The following is a 19,692-nucleotide window of genomic DNA, read 5'->3' as shown; positions in this document are numbered from 1 at the left end:
GCCACAGCTGAGCAGGCCTGAGATGCGGGAGGGTATCCTGGAAGAGAGCTAGGACACGGGCAGGAAAGAAAGGGGAGCTGCCTGTCCTACCCCCATCCCCCAGCAAACAGGGCCCTGCCAGCCCGGTCCAGGGCTAGTGGACAAAACCCCATAAGGAGTGCCAGGGACTTGGAGTGCCTAGAGCCAGCCGGCTGCGGGCCCAGAGCACAGGCAAAGCCCGGCCCAGAACTTTGTCTGAAGGCCTTTGTGGGCCTCTGGGAGCCTGCCCAGGCGGATGCTGGGAACTGGCTTGGGTGCTGCGGCGTGGCACTCCCCGGCTTCCGGAGGTCCACCTGACCCTCAGGCCTGGGTTATGGGGGTCAGAGGAAGGATCCTTAGCCTTGGGGAGGGAACACCGCCCTCCCCCAGGAAGCAGGGGCGCCTAGGATTAGAGCGGCCGCAGATCCCACCCAGGGAAGCCGCAGCTCCGCAAGAGGGTGCACAAACTCCGGATTGGGGCCGACTCTCCCCTCGCCCACGAGTTCCTCTCCCCCCGCCCGCCCTCAGAAAGCCCAGGGACAGAGGGGAGGGCGAGGGGAGAGACGCGGAACACGCGGACTCCCTCCCGGGAGGCGCCTGGAGCCGCGAGCTCCCACGTTCCCGGGAAGGCGGCTCGAGGCTGGCAGCGGAGCTCCGCGCAGCCCGGGAGGCCCTCTGCTGCCCTCTGCCGGCCGGCCCCAGCATCTCCAGCGCGGCCGCGCCACCAGGCCAGCCGGTCCCGGCTCCTCCGCGCCGCGCAGCTCCCCTCTTAACTTCTCACCCAGAAGGGAAGAGCCTAGAAGTCGTATGGCTCTTCCCCGGCCCCAGCACCAGGCCCCGCCGTGCGCCGAGGTCCAGCCACTGGCCCTTTCTAACCAGCCTCCGCGCTGGGATGCTCGCTCCTCTGGCAGCCCTTTACCTGGTCCAACCTGAGTATTTTCTCAACTTGACCCAGGCTGTCTCTGCAGGCCATGCTCTTCCAAAATACGGATGGAAAAACAGGCTCCACTGACTATCCCATGGTGACCAAGGCCCCCTCTTCTTTGGAACTGAGGGGAATGCAGATACCTCTCCCCGCCGGAGCCGGGAAGGCAGGAGTCTAGGGGGCCAAGCTCCGATAGGCCGCCCTGCCCAGCCCCTTCCGGAGCCCTTTTTAAAGCAGGCTGTCCAGGAATGAGCTCTTTTGGGGTCAGGGCGTCACCTGCTGGTGTCCACAAGAACTGCACCTGCAACACAGCAGGCATACTTCCCGGGCCAGGAAAGACCTCCGATAATAACCCCAGCAGCTGATTTTTATTAAGAGCGCTCCGTGAGCCAGGTTCATTCTGAGTTCTTGGCGTTATCTCATTTCACATATTATCTCGTTTCATCCACACAGGAACCCGATGAGGTGGACGGCATTCATTCCATTTGACCTATGAGGACACTGAAGCTGGGAAAGTTAAGTGTCCTACCCCAGAACACATCTCCAGGACGCGGCAAAGCCCGTGTGTGCTTCAGCTCGCCTCTTTCACGCGCGTTGGGGCGGGGAGTGGGGGGAATGGCAGAGCGGGAGGTAACTCAATGGGGAAGATCTCCCCCTTCCTACTCCCTTACCCAACCTTGGGCACAATCCATCTCAGCCTAGCTTGCAGCTGGCAGAGCAAGATCCCTCAATCTGCCATGCCCCCGTAGAGTCCATGCCCCTCTCTCCTTACAGATTGGGAGCTCCTCTAGGGCAGGGCCAAGGCAAATCTTTTCCCTGTTGCCTCCAGTTAGCGCTAACTGAATGCTCAGGCCCTCTCCCCTATACTGCCACCAGAGCCACCCACCCCACACACGCTACAGGCCCTACTCAGCCCCCTCCTCACTCCCCAGTTCATGAGCTCAGGCAGGTACCATGTAAGCAGCTGCAAGGGACAGAAACTCTGTTCAATGAAAAGAGGCTCGTGTAAATGAAAAGTCCGGGAGCAGATCCAGCTGTAGGTGGTATGCATCAAGGCTCCTAAATATCTTTCTCCACATCTGTAGCTCAGTAGTCCTTTGTGTTGACTCTGATCCCGGGCAGGCTCTTCCAACAAAGTAACAAAATTGGCAAGGCAGCTCTGAGCCCACATCTGCCTTTGCAGGAAGAAGCCTTACCCATCCCAAGAAGAGAAGTAAAATTCTCAATATGCAGTTTCATTGGCCCAGACAGTGAAATATGCCCAGTCCTGAACCAATCACTGTGGCCTGAAGAGTCTGCCCTGCCCCCTGCCCACCCCGGGAGTGGAGAGTGGAATCGGCCCAGGCTATCCATACCCACCAGACCCATGGTGGAAGCAGATCCATCCCAAAGGCAAATGCGGAGAGAGCTCCCAGGAGCAGTAGGATGACTGCTGCCCAGTGAACAGCAGTAAAGTCCACGACGCCTGGCCAGGCCCGAGGCCCACATTTTCTTGGCTTCAATGACTATTTTAGATTGCAGATCTCTTCCAAATTATCACAATTACTTTCTTCATTCATTCTTTCAACTAACTTTTACTGAGGCCCTATATGTACTAAGCACTATTCTAGGTTGAATCCTATCAGTAGACAAAAGAGAGGAAAATCCATGACCTCCAGAATCATTTCTAGTGGAGGTGAGAGTAAGATAATAAATTAATTAATTAAATACAATAAATTAGTAAAATTTATAAGAGCGACCACGACAAATACTACAAGGGGAAATGGGGCAGCGTAAAGGGGATAAGGAGGGCAGACAGGATGACAGGCATTGCAACTTCAAACAGAATACTGCCAAAAGACTGAGAATGTGAATCTGAGCAGAGACAAGAAAGCAGTAAAGGAATTTGTCATGTAGATATGGGAGGGGAGGGTGATTTCCAAAGTCCAGGAATAGCTAGCACAAAGGCTCTGAGCTGGGAGTGTGCCTGGCACGTTCCTGGAACAGCAAGGTGCAAAAAGAACAAGAAGGGAATGTAGAGGATAAGACACAGAGAGAGCAGGGGCCCAATGATGCAGAGCCTTGTAGGCTATGTAAGGGCTATGGCCTTACATAGTGACATGAGGAACCACTCAAAATCTGGGGCAAAGAATTGACCTGATTTGACTTGCATTTTTTAATTTATTTTAATATTTTATTTATTTATTTGACAGAGAGAGAGCTCAGGCACACAAGCCTGGTGGGCAAAGGGGGAAGGAGAAGCAGGCTCCCAGCAGGACAGGGAGCCATATGTGGGACTTGATCCCAGGACCCTGAGATCACGACTGTCCTGCATCAGGCTCCTGTTGCTTCTCCCTCTGCCTATGTCTCTGCCTCTCTGTCTGTGTCTCTCACAAATAAATAAATAATATATATATATATTTTTTTTTAAGTAGAGGAAAAGCAGGAAAATGTGGGAGCCTATAAGCTCAAGGCACAAATAATATCAAGGAGGAAAGATATGGACCTGATCAAATGGTCCTGATGGATTGAGTGAGATGAGAACTGAAAGATGACCAATGGATTTAGCAACATGGAAGTCACAGGGTCTGTACAAGAGCCACTCAAATGGAAAAGGTTGGGGGAAACCTGATTAGAAAGAGACTATGAAATAACAAGCTTCATAGTGGTGTTACACACAGCAGCCAAAAGGTGGAAGCAACTTATATGTCTGTTGACAGATGAATGGATAAACACATGTCTAATGCAATGGAATATTATTAAACCTTAAAAAGGAAGGAAATTCTGGATGTTAAGACACAGATGAACCTTGAAAGTATTAGGCAAAGTGAAAGAAGCCAGACACCAAAGGACAAATATTGTATGTTTCTAAGAAGTATCTAGAATAGGTAAATTCATAGAACCAGAAAGTAAAATAGAGGTTACCAGGAGCTGGGGGAGATGGAAAGGAAAGTTATTATCTAGTGGGTACTAAGTTCTTATTGGTATGATGAAAAAGTTCTAGAAATAGTGATCATGCCTGCATATTTTTAACACACCTAATGCCACTGAATTGCACACTTAAAAATGGTTAAAATATTAACTCTTATGCTACGTCTATTTTACCACAATAAAAAATAAGGTGGCCTTCAAAAAAAATAACCAAAAAGAATTTGTTGAGTACCTACTATACACTAGATACTGGGCCAAGACCTGGGAGCTATAGAGGGCCACTAGGTGCTCACATGGACTCAAACAAGTGCTACTCCAGTCCCATCTTCGTTTCCTTTGTTCTTTGGGCCCATGGGCAGATATCTGGGGACTGACTTGAAATGCTGATTGTGTGGGGATTCCAGAGAGCCATTTGATGAATGCTGTCCTGAGACCATAGTGGAAAACCACAGCTGGACCCAAGTTCCATGGCTTTGCAGCTGGTGGAGTAAATACCATCAAAGATTATGGCAAATAAAATAGGACAAGTACTAAAGGAGATCTTTAGAAGCATGCCACCACTCCTCACTTGGCCCCCGATTTACCTGGTCATAGGGGTTTTTGTTTTTGTTTTTTTAAGATTTTATTTATTTATTCATAGAGAGAGAGAGAGAGAGAGAGAGAGAGAGAGAGAAAGGCAGAGACACAAGCAGAGAGAGAAGCAGGCTCCATGCAGGGAGCCCAACGCGGGACTTGATCCCAGGTCTCCAGGATCACACCCTGGGCTGCAGGCGGTGCTAAACCACTCGCCACCGGGGCTGCTCTTGTTTTTGTTTTTTAATCAATCCCTGGGATTAAGACCTAGAGACATGCTCAGCATGTTTGCAGAAACTGGAAGATGGAGGGAAATGACATCAGAAGCCAGAAAGAGACAGCAGGTGAGTGGTTAAGATCATAATGTTGGGTGGGGGGCACCTGGGTGACTCAGTTAAACATCTGCCTTCCACTCAGGTCACAATTCCAGAGTCCCATGATTGAGCCCTACATCGGGCTTCCAGCTCAGCGGGGAGTCTGCTTCTCCCTCTCCCTCTACCTTTCCCCTGCTCATGCTCTCTCTCTCTCTCTAGCCCTCGTTCACACTCTCTTTCAAATAGATAAATAGAATCTTTTTTAAAAAAAGATCATAATGTCTGGATCCAAACTACCTGGGTTCTAATCCTAGTTCATTTAGGACTGTGCAGCTTGGGAAAGTCATTTACCTTCTCTGTGCTTCTATTTCCTCACCTCTAACATGGGGATAATAGAGCTCCCTGGTAGAATTGTTCTGAGAGAGGTCGCTGGCACAGGTCGGTCTATGTGAGTTCGCTACTCTCATCATTATCAGGACTAGCTGGAGGGGTAAGTCAAAAGTAACAAGATGGAATTTAATGTGGAAATTAGTGGAAACCCTGACATTCAGATTCCAACAAAGCCATTGTACAGTTTTAGGATCAAGAAGTCTTGGCATCCATCCACTCATCTGTGCATGAGAAACAGTCCAAGGTGTCCAGTGACTTCCAGGGCAACTGCAGCCAACCCTGTTATTATGACCTTCAGTGGTATTCACTGAAATATAGCATCCAAAACCAAGGAGGTGACAACTTCCTTGTATTATGAGCTTCAAACTCAACAATGGAAATCACCCTTTGTTGGTGGGAGTGTATAACCATTTTGTAAAAAGGTTGAACAGTTTCTTATAAAACTAAACATACAACTACCCTATGACCCAGCAAGTCCACTTCTATTTCAAGAGAAATGAAAACGTATGTTCACACAAAGACTTGTACAGGAATGTTCATAGCAGCTTTATTTACAATGGCCCCAAACTGAAACGAGCCCGAGTGTCCATCCAAGAGGCAAATGGGCTAACAAACTGTTATACATCCATACAATAGAATTCTACTCAACAATACAAAGGAGCAAACTACTGATATACACAATAACATGGATATATCTCCAAAACATCATGCTAAAAGAGTAAACCAGACACATAAAAAGTAGATACTGTATGATTCCATCTTTATGAAGTTCTAGCATGGGTAAAACTAAGCAGTTATGGAAAGAAATCAGAACAGTAGGGGTAGGGGTGAGCAGGAAACTTTCTGGAGTAATGGAAATGGTCTGTATCTTGGGATGCCTGGGTGGCACAGTCAGTTAAATGTCCAACTCTTGGTTTTGGCTCAGGTCTTGATCTCAGGATCATGAGATTGAACCCCACAGAAGTCTCTGCACTCAGAGTCTGCTTCAGACTCTGTCTCCCTCAATGCAAGCTGGTGCAGCCACTTGAGGAAACAGGATGGAGGTTCCTCAAAAAGGTGAAAATAGACCTGCCCTACAACCCAGAAGCTGTATTAGTGGGTATTTACCCCAAAGATACAAATGTAGCGATCCGAAGGGGTACCCACACCCCGATATTTATAAAAGCAATGTCCATAATAGCCAAACTATGGAAAGACCCCAGATGTACATCGACAAATGAATGCATAAAGAGGTGGTATGTATATACAATGGAATATTACTCAGCCATCAAAAAAAGAAATCTTACCATTTGCAATGACACGGATGGAACTAGAGGGTATTACACTAAGGGAAATAATTCAGAGACAGATGATCATTATATGATCTCATTCACATGTGGAATTTAAGAAACAAAACAGAGGATCATAGGGGAAGAGAGAAAGAAATAAACAAGACAAAATCATAGAGGGGGAGACAAAGCTATAAGAGACTCTTAAATCATAGGAAACAAGCTGAGGGTTGCTGGAGGGGAGGGGATGAGGTGATGGGACAACTGGGTGACGGGCATTAAGGAGGGCACGTGGAGATCCCTGGGTGGCTCAGCAGTTTAGCGCCTGCCTCGGGCCCAGGGCATGATCCTGAAGTCCCGCGATCGAGTCTCGCATCAGGCTACCTGCATGGAGCCCTCTTCTCCCTCTGCCTGTGTCTCTGTCTCTCTCTCTCTGTGTCTCTCATGAATAAATAAAATCTTTAAAAAAAAAAAAAAGGAGGGCACGTGATGTAATGAGCAGTGGGTGTTGTAGAAGACACTTATCTCCACCTCTGAAACCAATTTTACATACTATGTTAATTTAAATAAAATTTAAAAATTTAAATAAAATAAATTTAAATAAATTTAAATAAATTTAAATAAAATAAAAATATAAAAAAATTTAAAATAAAATTTAAATAAAATTTAAAAAGACTCTCCCTCTCCCTCTGCCCTTATCCCCCGAACACATGTTCTGTCTCTCTCCAAAATAAATAAATCTTTGGGACACCTGGGTGGCGCAGCGCTTGAGCATCTGCCTTTGGCTCAGGGTGTGATCCCGGGGTCCTGGATCAAGTCCTGCATTGGGCTCCTTGTGAGAAGCCTGCTTCTCCTCTGCCTGTGTCTCTGCCTCCCTCTGTGTGTCTCTCATAAATAAATAAATAAATAAATAAATAAGAAATATTCTGTATCTTGATAGGATGTGTGGTATACAAGTTTATGCATTTGTCAAAATGCAATGCAAGCAAGGATATACATAGGATGTGTGCATTTCGTTATATACAGGTTTTGTCTCAAAAAAGCCAACAACCATACACGAATAATATACTCTAATTAGTGATGCAATGTTGCAGTGTTTCAGACTAAGTGTACCTGATATCTGTAGCTTCCTTTGACATATAGGTGAAAGAGAGGATGAACTGAAGAAGGGAGAAGTGATACACAGATAGTGATAGAACAAACACAGCATGCAATGTAAACTGTCAAATCTGAGCAGTGTTAACTGTAAAATGTGTTCAACTTTTTCATATGTTTAAAGTTTTCATAAGGAAACTTGGGAAAAGAAAGCAACCTATGCCTAAGGTTGGGGGAACCGGCATACACTGTTTTTAGGAACCAAAAGTGGTGCCATCTTTTGGGAAGCAATCTATCAACATGTATCAAAGCCTTGAGGGCACCTGGGTGACTCAGCGGTTGAGCATCTGCCTTCGGCTCAGGGCATGATCCCAGGGTCTGGGATCGAGTCCCGCATCAGGCTCCCTGCGAGGAGCCTGCTTCCCCCTTTGTCTGTCTCTGCCTCTCTCTGTGTGTCTCTCATGAATAAATAAATAAAATCTTTAAAAAAGGGGATCCCTGGGTGGCGCAGTGGTTTAGCGCCTGCCTTTGGCCCAGGGCACGATCCTGGAGACCCAGGATCGAATCCCACGTCGGGCTCCCGGTGCATGGAGCCTGCTTCTCCCTCTACCTATGTCTCTGCCTCTCTCTCTCTCTCTCTCTCTGTGTGTGACTATCATAAATAAATAAAAATTTAAAAAAAATAAAAATAAAAAAATAAAATCTTAAAAAAAAAAAAAAGCCTGAAGGTTTCCTACTCTTCAATCCCACAGCTCCACTGCTCCAAATTTATCTTAAGAAAAGAAAGATAAGGGACGCCTAGGTGGTTCGGTGGTTGAGCGTCTGCCTTTAAAGGGCTCAGGGCGCGATCGAGTCCTGGAATCGAGTCCCACATCGGGCTCCCCACAGGAAGCCTGCTTCTCCCCCTGCCTGTATCTCTGCCTCCCTCTCTCTGTCTCTCATGAATAAATAAATAAAATCTTGTAAAAAAAAGAAAGATAAGTGTGGGTAAAGATGTAACTATAAGGATGTTCACTACAAAATCAGTTATAATGGTAAAAAGTTGTCAACAACTCCAGTGTCCTAAGATAGGGTGTTGATTAAAGAAATAAATGGTCGGGGGATCCCTGGGTGGCACAGCGGTTTGGCGCCTGCCTTTGGCCCAGGGCGCGATCCTGGAGACCCGGGATCGAATCCCATGTCGGGCTCCCGGTGCATGGAGCCTGCTTCTCCCTCTGCCTGTGTCTCTGCCTCTCTCTCTCTCACTGTGTGCCTATCATAAAAAAAATAAATTAATTTAAAAAAAATAAATAAATGGTCGGGCACCTGGGTGGCTCTGTCCATTAAGCATCTGCCTTCAGCTCGGGCTGTGATCTCAGGGTCTTGGGATTGAGTCCAGCATCAGGCTCCCTGTTCCGTGCTTCTCCTTCTGTCTCTGCCTGCCACCCCCCATCCCTAATGAATAAATAAATAAAATATTTAAAAATATATAAAAATAATAATGAAGAAATCATGGTGTCATTGTGCTCTGGAATATTATGCAGCAATTAAAATGGTACATCACATATCTTTTCTCAAATGGGAAGACATTCTCTGTACCTATATAGTTGAGAAGGAAAAGCAGATCCCTGGGGTCACCCTTCTCCATGCCCCATCCGGAGACATAGGATACTCGATGCCCCACCCCATCCTACTCCCTGGAGCTCTTGGGGGCTTAGTTTCTCGTCCTCACAGCTGTTTCCACCGCAATCTTTCCCCATCTGCCGCTCACCGCCCCACACACTGTCCCATTGCCCCTTGTGGTTCCCTGGGGATACACCCCCTTCTTGCACACCTCCACAAGGTGTAGCCAGATCTTGCAGGGCTCTTCCCTAGGGGTTCAGGATTGCAGACTTCATTTCCCCCATCCTGAAGGGGGTAGCCACCAACTGGAACCCGGGTTTGCTTTGCTCCCATGACACCTGCCCCCCAGATCCAGGAGGAGGAAGGTGACTGAAGGTGAAAGCAAAAGGCTGTTGGGAGCTAATGGGGAGGGCAGTGCTCCAGAAAAATTTCCCCACCCCTCTAGCACAGCCCTTGGAAACTTGAAATTCTTCTTTATTATCAGAATGATTTCATATTCTTTGTCCCTTCCCTTTGTCTTCCAGAGAAAAACTTGTCTTCACAACAAAACAACCCTTGAAGATGGCTTTTTTTTTAATATTTTAATTATTTATTCATGATAGACCAGAGAGAGAGAGAGAGAGAGGCAGAGACACAGGCAGAGGGAGCCCAATGCGGAACTCGATCGCGGGTCTCCAGGATCACGCCCTAGGCTGAAGGCAGGGCCAAACCGTTGAGAAACCAGGGCTGCCAGAGATGTTAAGTTAAACAAAAACTACCTTCCTCCCCTAAAAGGCCTCTTCCCACCAGCTTTTACCTCCCATTTTCTTAGCACACGCAGGCAGCAGCCTGGAAGCAGAGTCCAAGCTGCTAAAGGGGGCTGCCTTTGGGTGGTGGAATTGTCAGTAATTTTTCTAATTTCCCTATAACAAACACATGTTCTTTTCTGTACTGAGGAAGAAACAATCACCGCAGAATACCCACCTGGAGTACACCCAGGGGAGAGCTGCTCAGGGCATGCAGGCCTGGGAAAGGTGTTCCTGGGGGGCTGGGCCCATTTAAGCTAGAGAGAAAGCTAGTGTATGACTAAGCAGGTATAGGCCTCTCTGCAGCCAACCAGGGCTTGTAAGCAGCAAAGGTATATGCTCTGTGCTGCGCAGGGTGAGCTAGTTCCAACAGCTGCATAGCACAAGAAGGCCAGTTCTCACTGATAGGAGCTGTCCTACCATGAAATGGACTGCTTTTTAAGGCAGTGAGCTCCCTAGTATATAACGCATGCAAGCAAGATGGGCAGCCCTCAACAAGGAGAGCTCTAGAGGGTATTTCTAGGCTGACCAAGAGAATGGCCTAAGGGTCTCTGAGGTCCCTTAAAGCAACTCAGAAAAGCTTGTTGGCCACCCTGACAAGACAAAATATCAAGGGCACTCAGGCCATTTCTCATATCGGTGCCAGAGGAGGCAGTCAGGGTGGATTTTCTGGAGGAGAAGGTGTGGTCATTGTCCTGTTGGCCCCTCAATCTCCAACCTGTGGGTACATATTTTACTGACTCTCTTGTCTGAAGTCTTTTGGTCCTTTCTAGATAAAAATGAACAGGGCCTCAGCCTCTGCCTTGTTGCATGATCCTGGATGAGTGCCAGCCTCTATCTGGGCCTCAGTCTACCTCTCTATTCAATGGGCTCAGCTGAAACCATCCATGTTTTTTTCTCCAGGGATGGCCAAGCTGCTAGTCACACACTTATATGAGAGAAGGGGAGTGAGGGATTGGTGCTTTTTTTTTTAAGATTTAATTTATTTATTCATGAGAGACACACACAGAGAGAGAGGCAAAGACACAAGCAGAGGGAAAAGCAGGCTCCATGCAGGGAGCCTAATGTGGGACTCCATCCCAGGACTCCAGGGTCATGTCCTGAGCCAAAGGCAGACTCTCAACCGCTGAGCCACCCAGGCATCTCTGGTGCATTTTTTTAAAGAGAGATTTTAGAGAGAGAGTGCATGCCAGTGCCGGGGGGGGGGGGGGGGAGCAGAGAGAGAATAAGAGAGAGAGAACCCCAAGCAGAGCACAGAGCCCAGGATGGGGCTCAATATCATGACCTTGAGATCATGACCTGAGCCAAGATCAAGAGTTGGACACTTAAAAAAAAAAAAAAAAAAAAAAGAGTTGGACACTTAACCTGACTGAGGCATCCAGGTGCCCCTGGTTGGTGTATTTTTGAGGGGGTCTCTGGTTGTATCCCAGCTTACAGTCCTTGGGACTTGGGCCTCATGCTCAGGAGAATCAGCAGAGGTGGCGGGCCCACAGAGGCAGGCCAGGGGTTCAGCCAGGTTTTTGAGAACCTCCTCCCCAGACCAAAGCATAAGGGAAGGTTGGGAAGACAACTGATGTTATGATGCCATTGTTACCTTCGTGATGGGGCATCCATCTGAGCTCCTCCTAGAAGCGCCCCAATCCTTCTTCCCCAGGGACCTCAGGGAGGGGCCTTAAGACCCAGCCTCCTTCCCCAGCCTGCACAGCCCTGCCCAAAGCAGGAGGGTGCTCTGAAGAGGTAGGGAGTGGTGAGGGCCAGGCAAGGCCAGGAGACAGAAGAACAAACCGACGCCCATCTGCAGAGGAACTCATTCAGGGTGGGGCAGTGGTTAGAGCACTGGTGGTGCGGTCAGGCCGGCTCCGTCTGAATCCCCGCAACGAGAGACCTTGTGCAAGTGACTCCACTTCTCTGGACTTGTCAGGACAAAATGCAACGCCACCGGGACAGCGATGGGCTCCTGGCTTCATTTTATTCTCTCATGCCAACCACCTGGAAACAAGCCGCGAGCCCCCTCTGGCCCTGCCCTTCCTCCACAGCCCTACCCGCCCGCCCCTGTCCTCGGCTCGCGTCCTCGGCTGCCCCCGTGCGGCCCTTCGCGGAACTGCAGCCGCCCGCCTTGCCCGCCCAGCCCTAGGCCCGTGCGCCCGTCGCCGCCCAGCAAACGTGGGGCTTGGACGCGTCTCCTGGTCTCAGGCAGACTAGCCGTCGCCTTCCAGATTTCAAAGACTGGTAGCTATTCTCAGAGACGAGCCTCAACCCCTACGTATGGTCCCGCATCCTCCTCGCTGGTTCCAGGCCGGTGGTAGGAGCTTGGGAATCCACCCTGCGCCCCCCCCCGCCCCCCCTGGGGCGGCCTTTGTGGGCAGGAAAGAAGTGGACACGCACATTCTCGAGACAGATCACATAGTGATCGAAGCTTCTGGGGGTGTCCACACACACATACATCCACACACACATACCTCAGGCCTCCACGTGCATACGTGTGGAAGGGCACACAGCCACAAGCGCCAGGCAACCATGCACCACACTGTCTTCTGTGTGCACACAGCCACATCATCACACACACGGCCCCTGCCTTTCCGTCCATCTATCCCTCTGTGCCCTGTGTCTCTCCCCCTTCCCCATGACTTCGGGAAACCAATGCTTACCATAAATTGCAAATACGAACTCCTTTCCATGGCCTAAAGCCCTATCTACCCCTCAGACCACATCTCCCACCACCAACCCCTTGCCCATTATTTATTCACTATTTCTCTGGCAAAAATACACAGCACTCACTCACACTTCTGTTCCCTCTTCCTGAAATGTTCTTCCACCAGATCCTCCACTGGCTGCCTCCTTCCCTTCCTAAATACCACCTCCTTCCAGACCACCAGAGTTAAGAGGCTCCCTACCCTTCATTCTCTCAAAACATGTTTACTTCAAAATGTGCCTCCTAATCATTAGAGAAATGCAAATCAAAACCACAATGAGATACTACCTCACACCCATCAGGGTGTGACTACTATTAAAAAAAAGAAGAGGAAGAAAGAAAAAAACAAGTGTTGGCAAGGATGTGGAAAAAATAGAACCCTTGAGCACCATTGGGAGGAATGTAAAAGGGTGCAGCTGCTGTGGAAAACAGTATGGTGGGGATCCCTGGGTGGCTCAGCAGTTTAGCACTGCCTTTGGCCCAGGGTGTGATCCTGGAGTCCCAGGATCGAGTCCCACTTTGGGCTCCCTGCATGGAGCCTGCTTCTCCCTCTGCCTGTGTCTCTGCCTCTCTCTCTGTGTGTGTCTCTCATGAATAAAAAATTAAAATCTTAAAAAAAGAAAAAAGATCGAAAACAGTATGGTGGTTCCTCAAAAAGTTAAAAATAAAATTACAATAGGATCCAACAATCACTTCTGGGTTTATACACAAAAGCACTGAAAACAGGGTCTCGAAGAGATTTTTGTACTCCCACATTCATAGCAGCATTATTCCCAATGGCCAAGAGGTGGAAGCAACCCAAGTGTTCATTGATAGGTGAATGGATAAGCAAAATGGGGCATATACATAAAATGAATATATTATTCAGTCTTAAAAAGGAAGAGAATTCTGACACATGCTACAACATGGATGAACCTTGAGGATATTATGCCAAGTGAAATAAGCCAGTCAGAAATATAAATACTGTATAATTCCACTTATATGAACTATCTAGAAGAGTCAAACTTGGAGTGTCTGACATTTGATCTCAAGATTGTGGGTTTGAGCCCTGTATTTGGGTGTAGAGATTATTTAAAAATAAAATATTTTTTTAAAAATAGAATAATCAGGGGATCCCTGGGTGGCTCAGCGGTTTAGCCCCTGCCTTCGGCCCAGGGCATGATTCTGGAGTCTCGGGATCGAGTCCCACATCAGGCTCCCTGAATGGAGCCTGCTTCTCCCTCTGCCTGTGTCTCTGCCTCTCTATCACACATCTCTGTGTTTCTAATGAATAAATAAATAAAATCTTTTTAAAAAATAAATAAAATAAAAATAGAATAGTCAAACTCATAGAGACAAAAAGTAGAATGGTAGTTGCCAGGGACTGGGGAAGTGGAGGGAATGGGGAGTTACCATTTAAGAGGTACAGAGTTTTAATTTTGCAAAATGAAAAGTTCTGGGGATGGATGGTGGTGATGGTTGCATAACAATGAATGTACTTGGGCAGCCCCGGTAGTGCAGTGGTTTAGCGCCGCCTGCAGCCCGGGGTGTGATCCTGAGGACCAGGGATGGAGTCCCATGTTGGGCTCCCTGCGTGGAGCCTGCTTCTCCCTCTGCCTGTGTCTCTGCCTCTCTCTCTGTGTCTCTATGAATAAATAAGTAAAATCTTAAAAAAAAAAAACAATGAATGTACTTAATGCAGCTGAACTGTACACTGAAAACCGGTTAAGATAAAAAAAATTGTTAAGGATGGTCACTTTTTTTTCTAGATTTTATTTATTTACTTGAGAGAGAGCACACAAGCAGGGGGAGCAACAGAGAGAAAAGCAGAAGCAGACTCCCTACTGAACAGGGAGCCCGATGTGGGGCTCAATTCTAGGACCCCGGGATCATGACCTGAGTCGAAAGCAGACACTCAATCGACTAAGCTACTCAGGTGCCCCAAGACCAAATTTTTATGTTTTTTTTTTCCAAATGTTTGTTATATTATATCTTTCCACCATTAAAAATAACAAAAAATATGTAGTGGACATGTGTTTGCTTGTTCAATCCCACTTCACTCATGAAACTGTGAACTCCAAAAAAGTGGAGTTCTGTCTGTATGGCACACCTACCATGTGTTGCCACTCACTGAGGACATGAGGAACATGATGGACAAGGTGACAAGGTGAAGGCTGAAGTCTCATAGCCTTCGGGGAAGGGGAGAAAGACAGTGAACAAACAGGTAAGCAAAATGACCACCTCTCAAGTACCGTGAGGAAAACTGGAACAGTGAAATATCAGAGGCTTCATGAGACATGTCGGCTGGGCAGTGGGACACACCATCCTGCGGAAGGTGACATTTTGGCTAAGACTCAAGAAACAGTCAAGCCTGTGATGCCTGGGCAGCTCAGCAGTTGAGCTTCTGCCTTTGGCTCAGGGCATGATCCCGGGGTCCTGGGATCGAGTCCCACATCGGCTCCCCACAGGGAGCCTACTTCTCCCTCTGCTATGTCTCTACCTCTCTTTGTCTCTCATGAATAAATAATAAAATAAATAAAATAAAATAAAATAAATAAAATAAAATAAAATAAAAAAGAAACAGTCAAGTCGGTCATTAAGTATCTGGGAGACCATGGTTGCAGACAAAATATAAAGCAAGTGCAAAGACCCTGGCTCAGCATGAGCCTGGTGTGCTAGAGGAACAGCAGCAAGAGGAGGGGGGAAGAGAGTAGAGAGGAAAGAAGGAAGCCCTGAGCAAGGAAGAGGGGATGGAGGGCATTACTGGTGGCAGAGGAGGGAGGCCCCACCAGTTCACCAACCTCCTCCTCCTCAACCAATGAGCTTCTATGAGTGGCAACCTCTAAGTGCACTAAATGCCTTTTGCAGATCAGCTCAGAGGATGTTCACACCCGAAAGAGTCTGAACCACCCTGTGCTGCCCATTCCTCCCCTGCCTTCCTTGAGGACCCAGTCTGAGGAGTGTCCTGCTTCCCACCCAGCCCCCTCCCACCACACCACCCCCCACCCCCTGCCTCATCCGCAAGGGCCTGCCTCATCTGCAGGGGCCTGCTGCAGGCAGTGGGGGGGGTGCTAGCCAATCACTGCCAAGGGTTTTTGGGTCTTCCCTTCTCTGTCCCTCAAAAGCAAGCCAAGTAGAGGAAGCCCACCAGCTCTCCCTCACCCAGCTGGGGACCTGTGACAGGAGAAGGGAACCAGAAACCCATCTCCAGCCTCTTGTTTCAGAGGTCCATCTGCAAGCCCCATCCTTGGGGAGCCCCAACTTAAGGGGAGGGAACTAGGAACCCACGGGGCTTGCCAGGCTGGAGGGCAGCTTGGTAGTCAGTGAAGATGCCCTCAAAGGCCAGAGACGGCATCACCAGCAGGGCTGAGAGGGCTGGCTTCCCCCAAATGCCTTCAGTACCCCAAAACCTGGACCAGGACACACCAGGAGAGAGCAGGACCCCAGGAAGAGTTTAGGTCTTCACCAGCCAGGACGCATGTTACACAAAAGGAGGGCCGTCTATTCCAACCTACAGTCCTGGGCTCTGGGAGTTGAGGACCTGACCCAGGGGTGGGCAGTCCCGGGTCCCACCCTCACAGGTCCTCACCCAAAGGAAGACATGAGGGGTCTTCCACCTGGGACTGGAACATTGCAGGACCCAGCACTAAATATATGTAAAGCTTTTTCCTTTCCTTTGTAGTTTCTCAACTTGCCATGATGGGTTTCTGTATTTGCTATATAATGTCATTCTAAGTAAAAAAAAGTTAAAAATTTAAACTAGCCTGGATTTTTACCATTCATCTTTATATTGTGCAATGGCAGTTTTAAAATATAAATACAGGGATGCCTGGGTGGCTCAGTGGTTGAGTGCCTGTCCTTTGGCCCAGGGTGTGATCCTGGAGTCCCAGGATCAAGTCCCACATCAGGCTACCTGCATGGAACCTGTTTCTCCCTCTGCCTGTGTCTCTGCCTCTCTCTTTCTGTGACTCTCATGAATAAAATAAATAATCTTTTAAATAAATAAATACATACATACATACATACATAAAATACAAGGGCATTTCACTTATATGCCAAATCATCAAAATTATGCAGTTTGTATTTTGACGTTTATACATACATATATTTCATTCTTACCTGAGCAGTGGACACATGGAGCAAACTAACTCAATTATTTTTATTTCACTTGATTTGTGCATATTCTACTGACACTCTCTATCTCTGTCTGACTGGTAAGAAGGACTGGAAGGAAAGGGAACTGTGGGTTGCTTGATCTTTCCCTGTGCTGTGGTTTCATGGTCAGAGTAAGGTAGGTGTTGGCTTATCCGGGGATACAGTATCCAGGTGGGGGGGGGATCCATGGCAAAGAAGCAGGTAGGAAATCCTGAGGAACTACAGGAGTTACTAGAGGGCTATGATGCTCCAGCCTGCCTGCTCCCCATAAAGGAGCATGAGTGATGAGGGCACAGAGGTTCAGGTCACAGCATGGAGGCCCTGAATGCCCTCCATCTGGGCCTTGTTCCAACTCTAACCAGGCCATGTCTGCCTAGAACCTTCTGTGACTCCGCAATGCCCTCAGGATGAAATCCCCAGCCCTATTACTGAGTGCCACACATTCTGCTGCAGCCATAGCTCTGTTCTCCCTGAACCATGGGCTTGGGATCTGTCCTTCCCTCTACCTAGAATACTCTTCCCCACCATGCCCCTTCTTCTGGCTAATGCACACTCGTCCTTTGTCTAGACATGAATGTCACCTCCTCCAAGAAGCCTTCTCTCACCTCCCAGGCTGGGTCAGGCACCTCCCTGGCCTGTCACAGGCCCTGTGCTCCCCCCATCACTGCCTGGCATAACATCCCTTCCCTCACTACCAATGGGCTCTATAAGGGCAAGAACTGAGGTTAAAAAGGTTAAGAGCCCCAGACTCAACACATGTGGGTGTTCAGTAGTGGTTGTTGGGTGGATGCATGAATTCAGAGGCAGTGAAAGCCCTGGACTCTGAGCTATCCATCGGCTCACAGATCAGGCCACCAGGAAGGGCTGGAGGAGCTAGAAGACTTGAGGCACCTGCTCTGTTCCAGGCCCCACCTTCTTTACCCTCTGAGCTTATTGTTACTCCCATCCAGCCCAGGAAGGCATGTTCTTCTACCTGTTACATAGCTGGGGAGACTCAGCCTCTTTTCTCTTCTTGCCCCAGTATGTCCACATCCAAGGCCCAGCTGGAGTGAGCAGCCCAACAGCCTTAGCCAGGCCAATGCAGATGGCCTCTTTCCTTGGCCACTCTCAGAAAGAACTCACTCCCAGCTGGGGCCTGTCCCATTCTTTCTCCCTCCACTCCTTCCTCCCCCTCCCCACTTCCTTCCTTCCTGTTCTTGGATATTCCCTCTGCAGGAAAGGCCCCAGGTTCAGGGGCAAGGCCCCTAGGCCCAGCTGCCCAGGCCAGGACATATGCTTCTTCCATCAGCTAGCCCCCTCTGCCCTCCCAGGGGCCGGAAATCAGATCCAGGCCCAGGGAATATGTGCGGCACAGGAGACAGCCCAAGGTCATCTTGTCCCTCTCTCTGCATCCAGCCCAAGTAGTAGCAGAAGAGCTCTGAAGCTCATCCTGAGGCCAGGAGTCTGGCACCAAGCCTGTGAGGGGCTTTGTCACTCTACCTGTGAGCTTACGGACCTCTTCAGGAAGGCCCTGAGCCTTTGTCAACCTAGGCTTGGATCTCATGTGCTGGGTCACTGGCACCTGGCACAAGGTACTTCGGGCACCAGTGCCTATAACCATTATAATTCTCCCTGACATCATCATCATCAGATTCCTCACAACTATCCTGGGAAGTAGACAGAGTTTATCTATAAATGAGGAAACAGAGCTTAGAAAGAAGAGGAAGATCAAGCTCTTTCAGCAAGTAGCAGAATTGAGACCAAACCCAGACCAGGCCAGTGCTCTTCGTAACTATCAAACCACCCATTCTTGGTGATCCTGAAATAATTCTTTACTTCCCCAGTGCCTCAGTTTTCTCAATCATGTAATGAGGTGGAGGATGGAAGGAGGCATCCCCAAGGACTTCACTCACTAATCCATTAAGCAGAGGCTCACTGAGTGCTATCCTAAAGCCAGACCACAGATGGTCATGAGATTACAGACCTGACCCTGGATGGTCCTACAGGGCAAGGTCATCCCGATCCAGTACAGACTGCAGGAGTCTAACCTGGGTCCTTCCTGATACAGTTGCATCTCTTTCCTGCAATACATAGAAGAGAGGAAACCTCACGTTGTGGGAGGGGGAGAGGGCGCCCTCATCCCCCAGGACTGAGGAAGATTAGCGAAAAGCCCCAGACAGGTGGGCAGAGGCCATAATGGGATGTCTGGGAGTAGGTCAAAGTGCATGCCAATGCTAAGGATTTAGGTAGGACCAGGCAGGAGCTACCAGGCTTGGAACGGAGACACTGCACCCTACCATCACCACCACCCCCACCGCCTTATCATCTCCTCACCCTTCTGCATGCAGCACACAGGGACAAAAGCCCAAACTTCTTGATCCACGAGTGGAGATCTAGATTCGGTGCTACCACCCACACACACACACCCCACCGCACCCCCACCCCCGCCATCACCCGGTACCCTCAGTCCCTTGCTCCCTAGCCAATATTCTCCCTTCATCCAAGTCTCCAGTCCTTCTGTCTTGTCCCCAGAGAGGGGGCTCTATTGCCAACAACCCCAACACTCCGGTCCCTCCGCCAGCCCCCCCCCCCTCATGTACCAGCTCAAGGACGGGCCCCACAAACTAGGACACTAGGACGCGAGGACGCGGAAAGGGGAGGGAAGGAACGCATGCACCTCCCGGTCCTCGCGTAGCAGCCCGGAGAGCTGCGCCGCTTCGTGGCCACCAGAGGGCGCGCGCCCCCGCCCAGAGCCTAAGCCACGACGGCTGTGGCAGTGGACCCGGCGGGGCTAACAGAGGATGGTGGCGAGGCGGGGTGGGGCGGGGCGTCACTCTTGCCAGGACTCCCCCGAAATGCAGCCGCATCCTGGGCTTGGACTTGTCTCCGAAGGACAAGAGGCTCGGACGCAGCCCCTCGACCTCCACCCCGGCCGCGCCCAGCTTCCGTCTTGGCTGACCGCTCGTGCGCCCCCTCCTGGCGTCAGTGAGCACTGTGGTCTGGCGGA

The 19,692-nt window shown here is 49.2% G+C and overlaps 1 protein-coding gene across 2 annotated transcripts in view; it reads right to left on the bottom strand.

The window, feature by feature from the left end:
- PSD2 (pleckstrin and Sec7 domain containing 2) overlaps positions 1–19,692 on the bottom strand; it is a 119,191-nt gene that overhangs the window by 55,221 nt on the left and 44,278 nt on the right. The window contains exon 1 of one of the 2 annotated variants that reach the window (XM_038530307.1): positions 938–1,166. The exons of the other annotated variant lie outside the window; for it this stretch is intronic. Within the exon in view, the coding sequence (XP_038386235.1) occupies positions 938–991 (54 nt within the window). The 5' untranslated portion in view covers positions 992–1,166. Of the gene's footprint in view, positions 1–937; positions 1,167–19,692 lie in introns of those variants that run through there. 2 annotated transcript variants of the gene reach the window in all.

The sequence above is a fragment of the Canis lupus genome, chromosome 2 (assembly GCF_011100685.1).
Source record: "Canis lupus familiaris isolate Mischka breed German Shepherd chromosome 2, alternate assembly UU_Cfam_GSD_1.0, whole genome shotgun sequence".
Taxonomy (NCBI): domain Eukaryota; kingdom Metazoa; phylum Chordata; class Mammalia; order Carnivora; family Canidae; genus Canis; species Canis lupus.
Note: the sequence above shows the minus strand (reverse complement) of the source record. Positions and strands in the feature narration are given on the sequence as shown.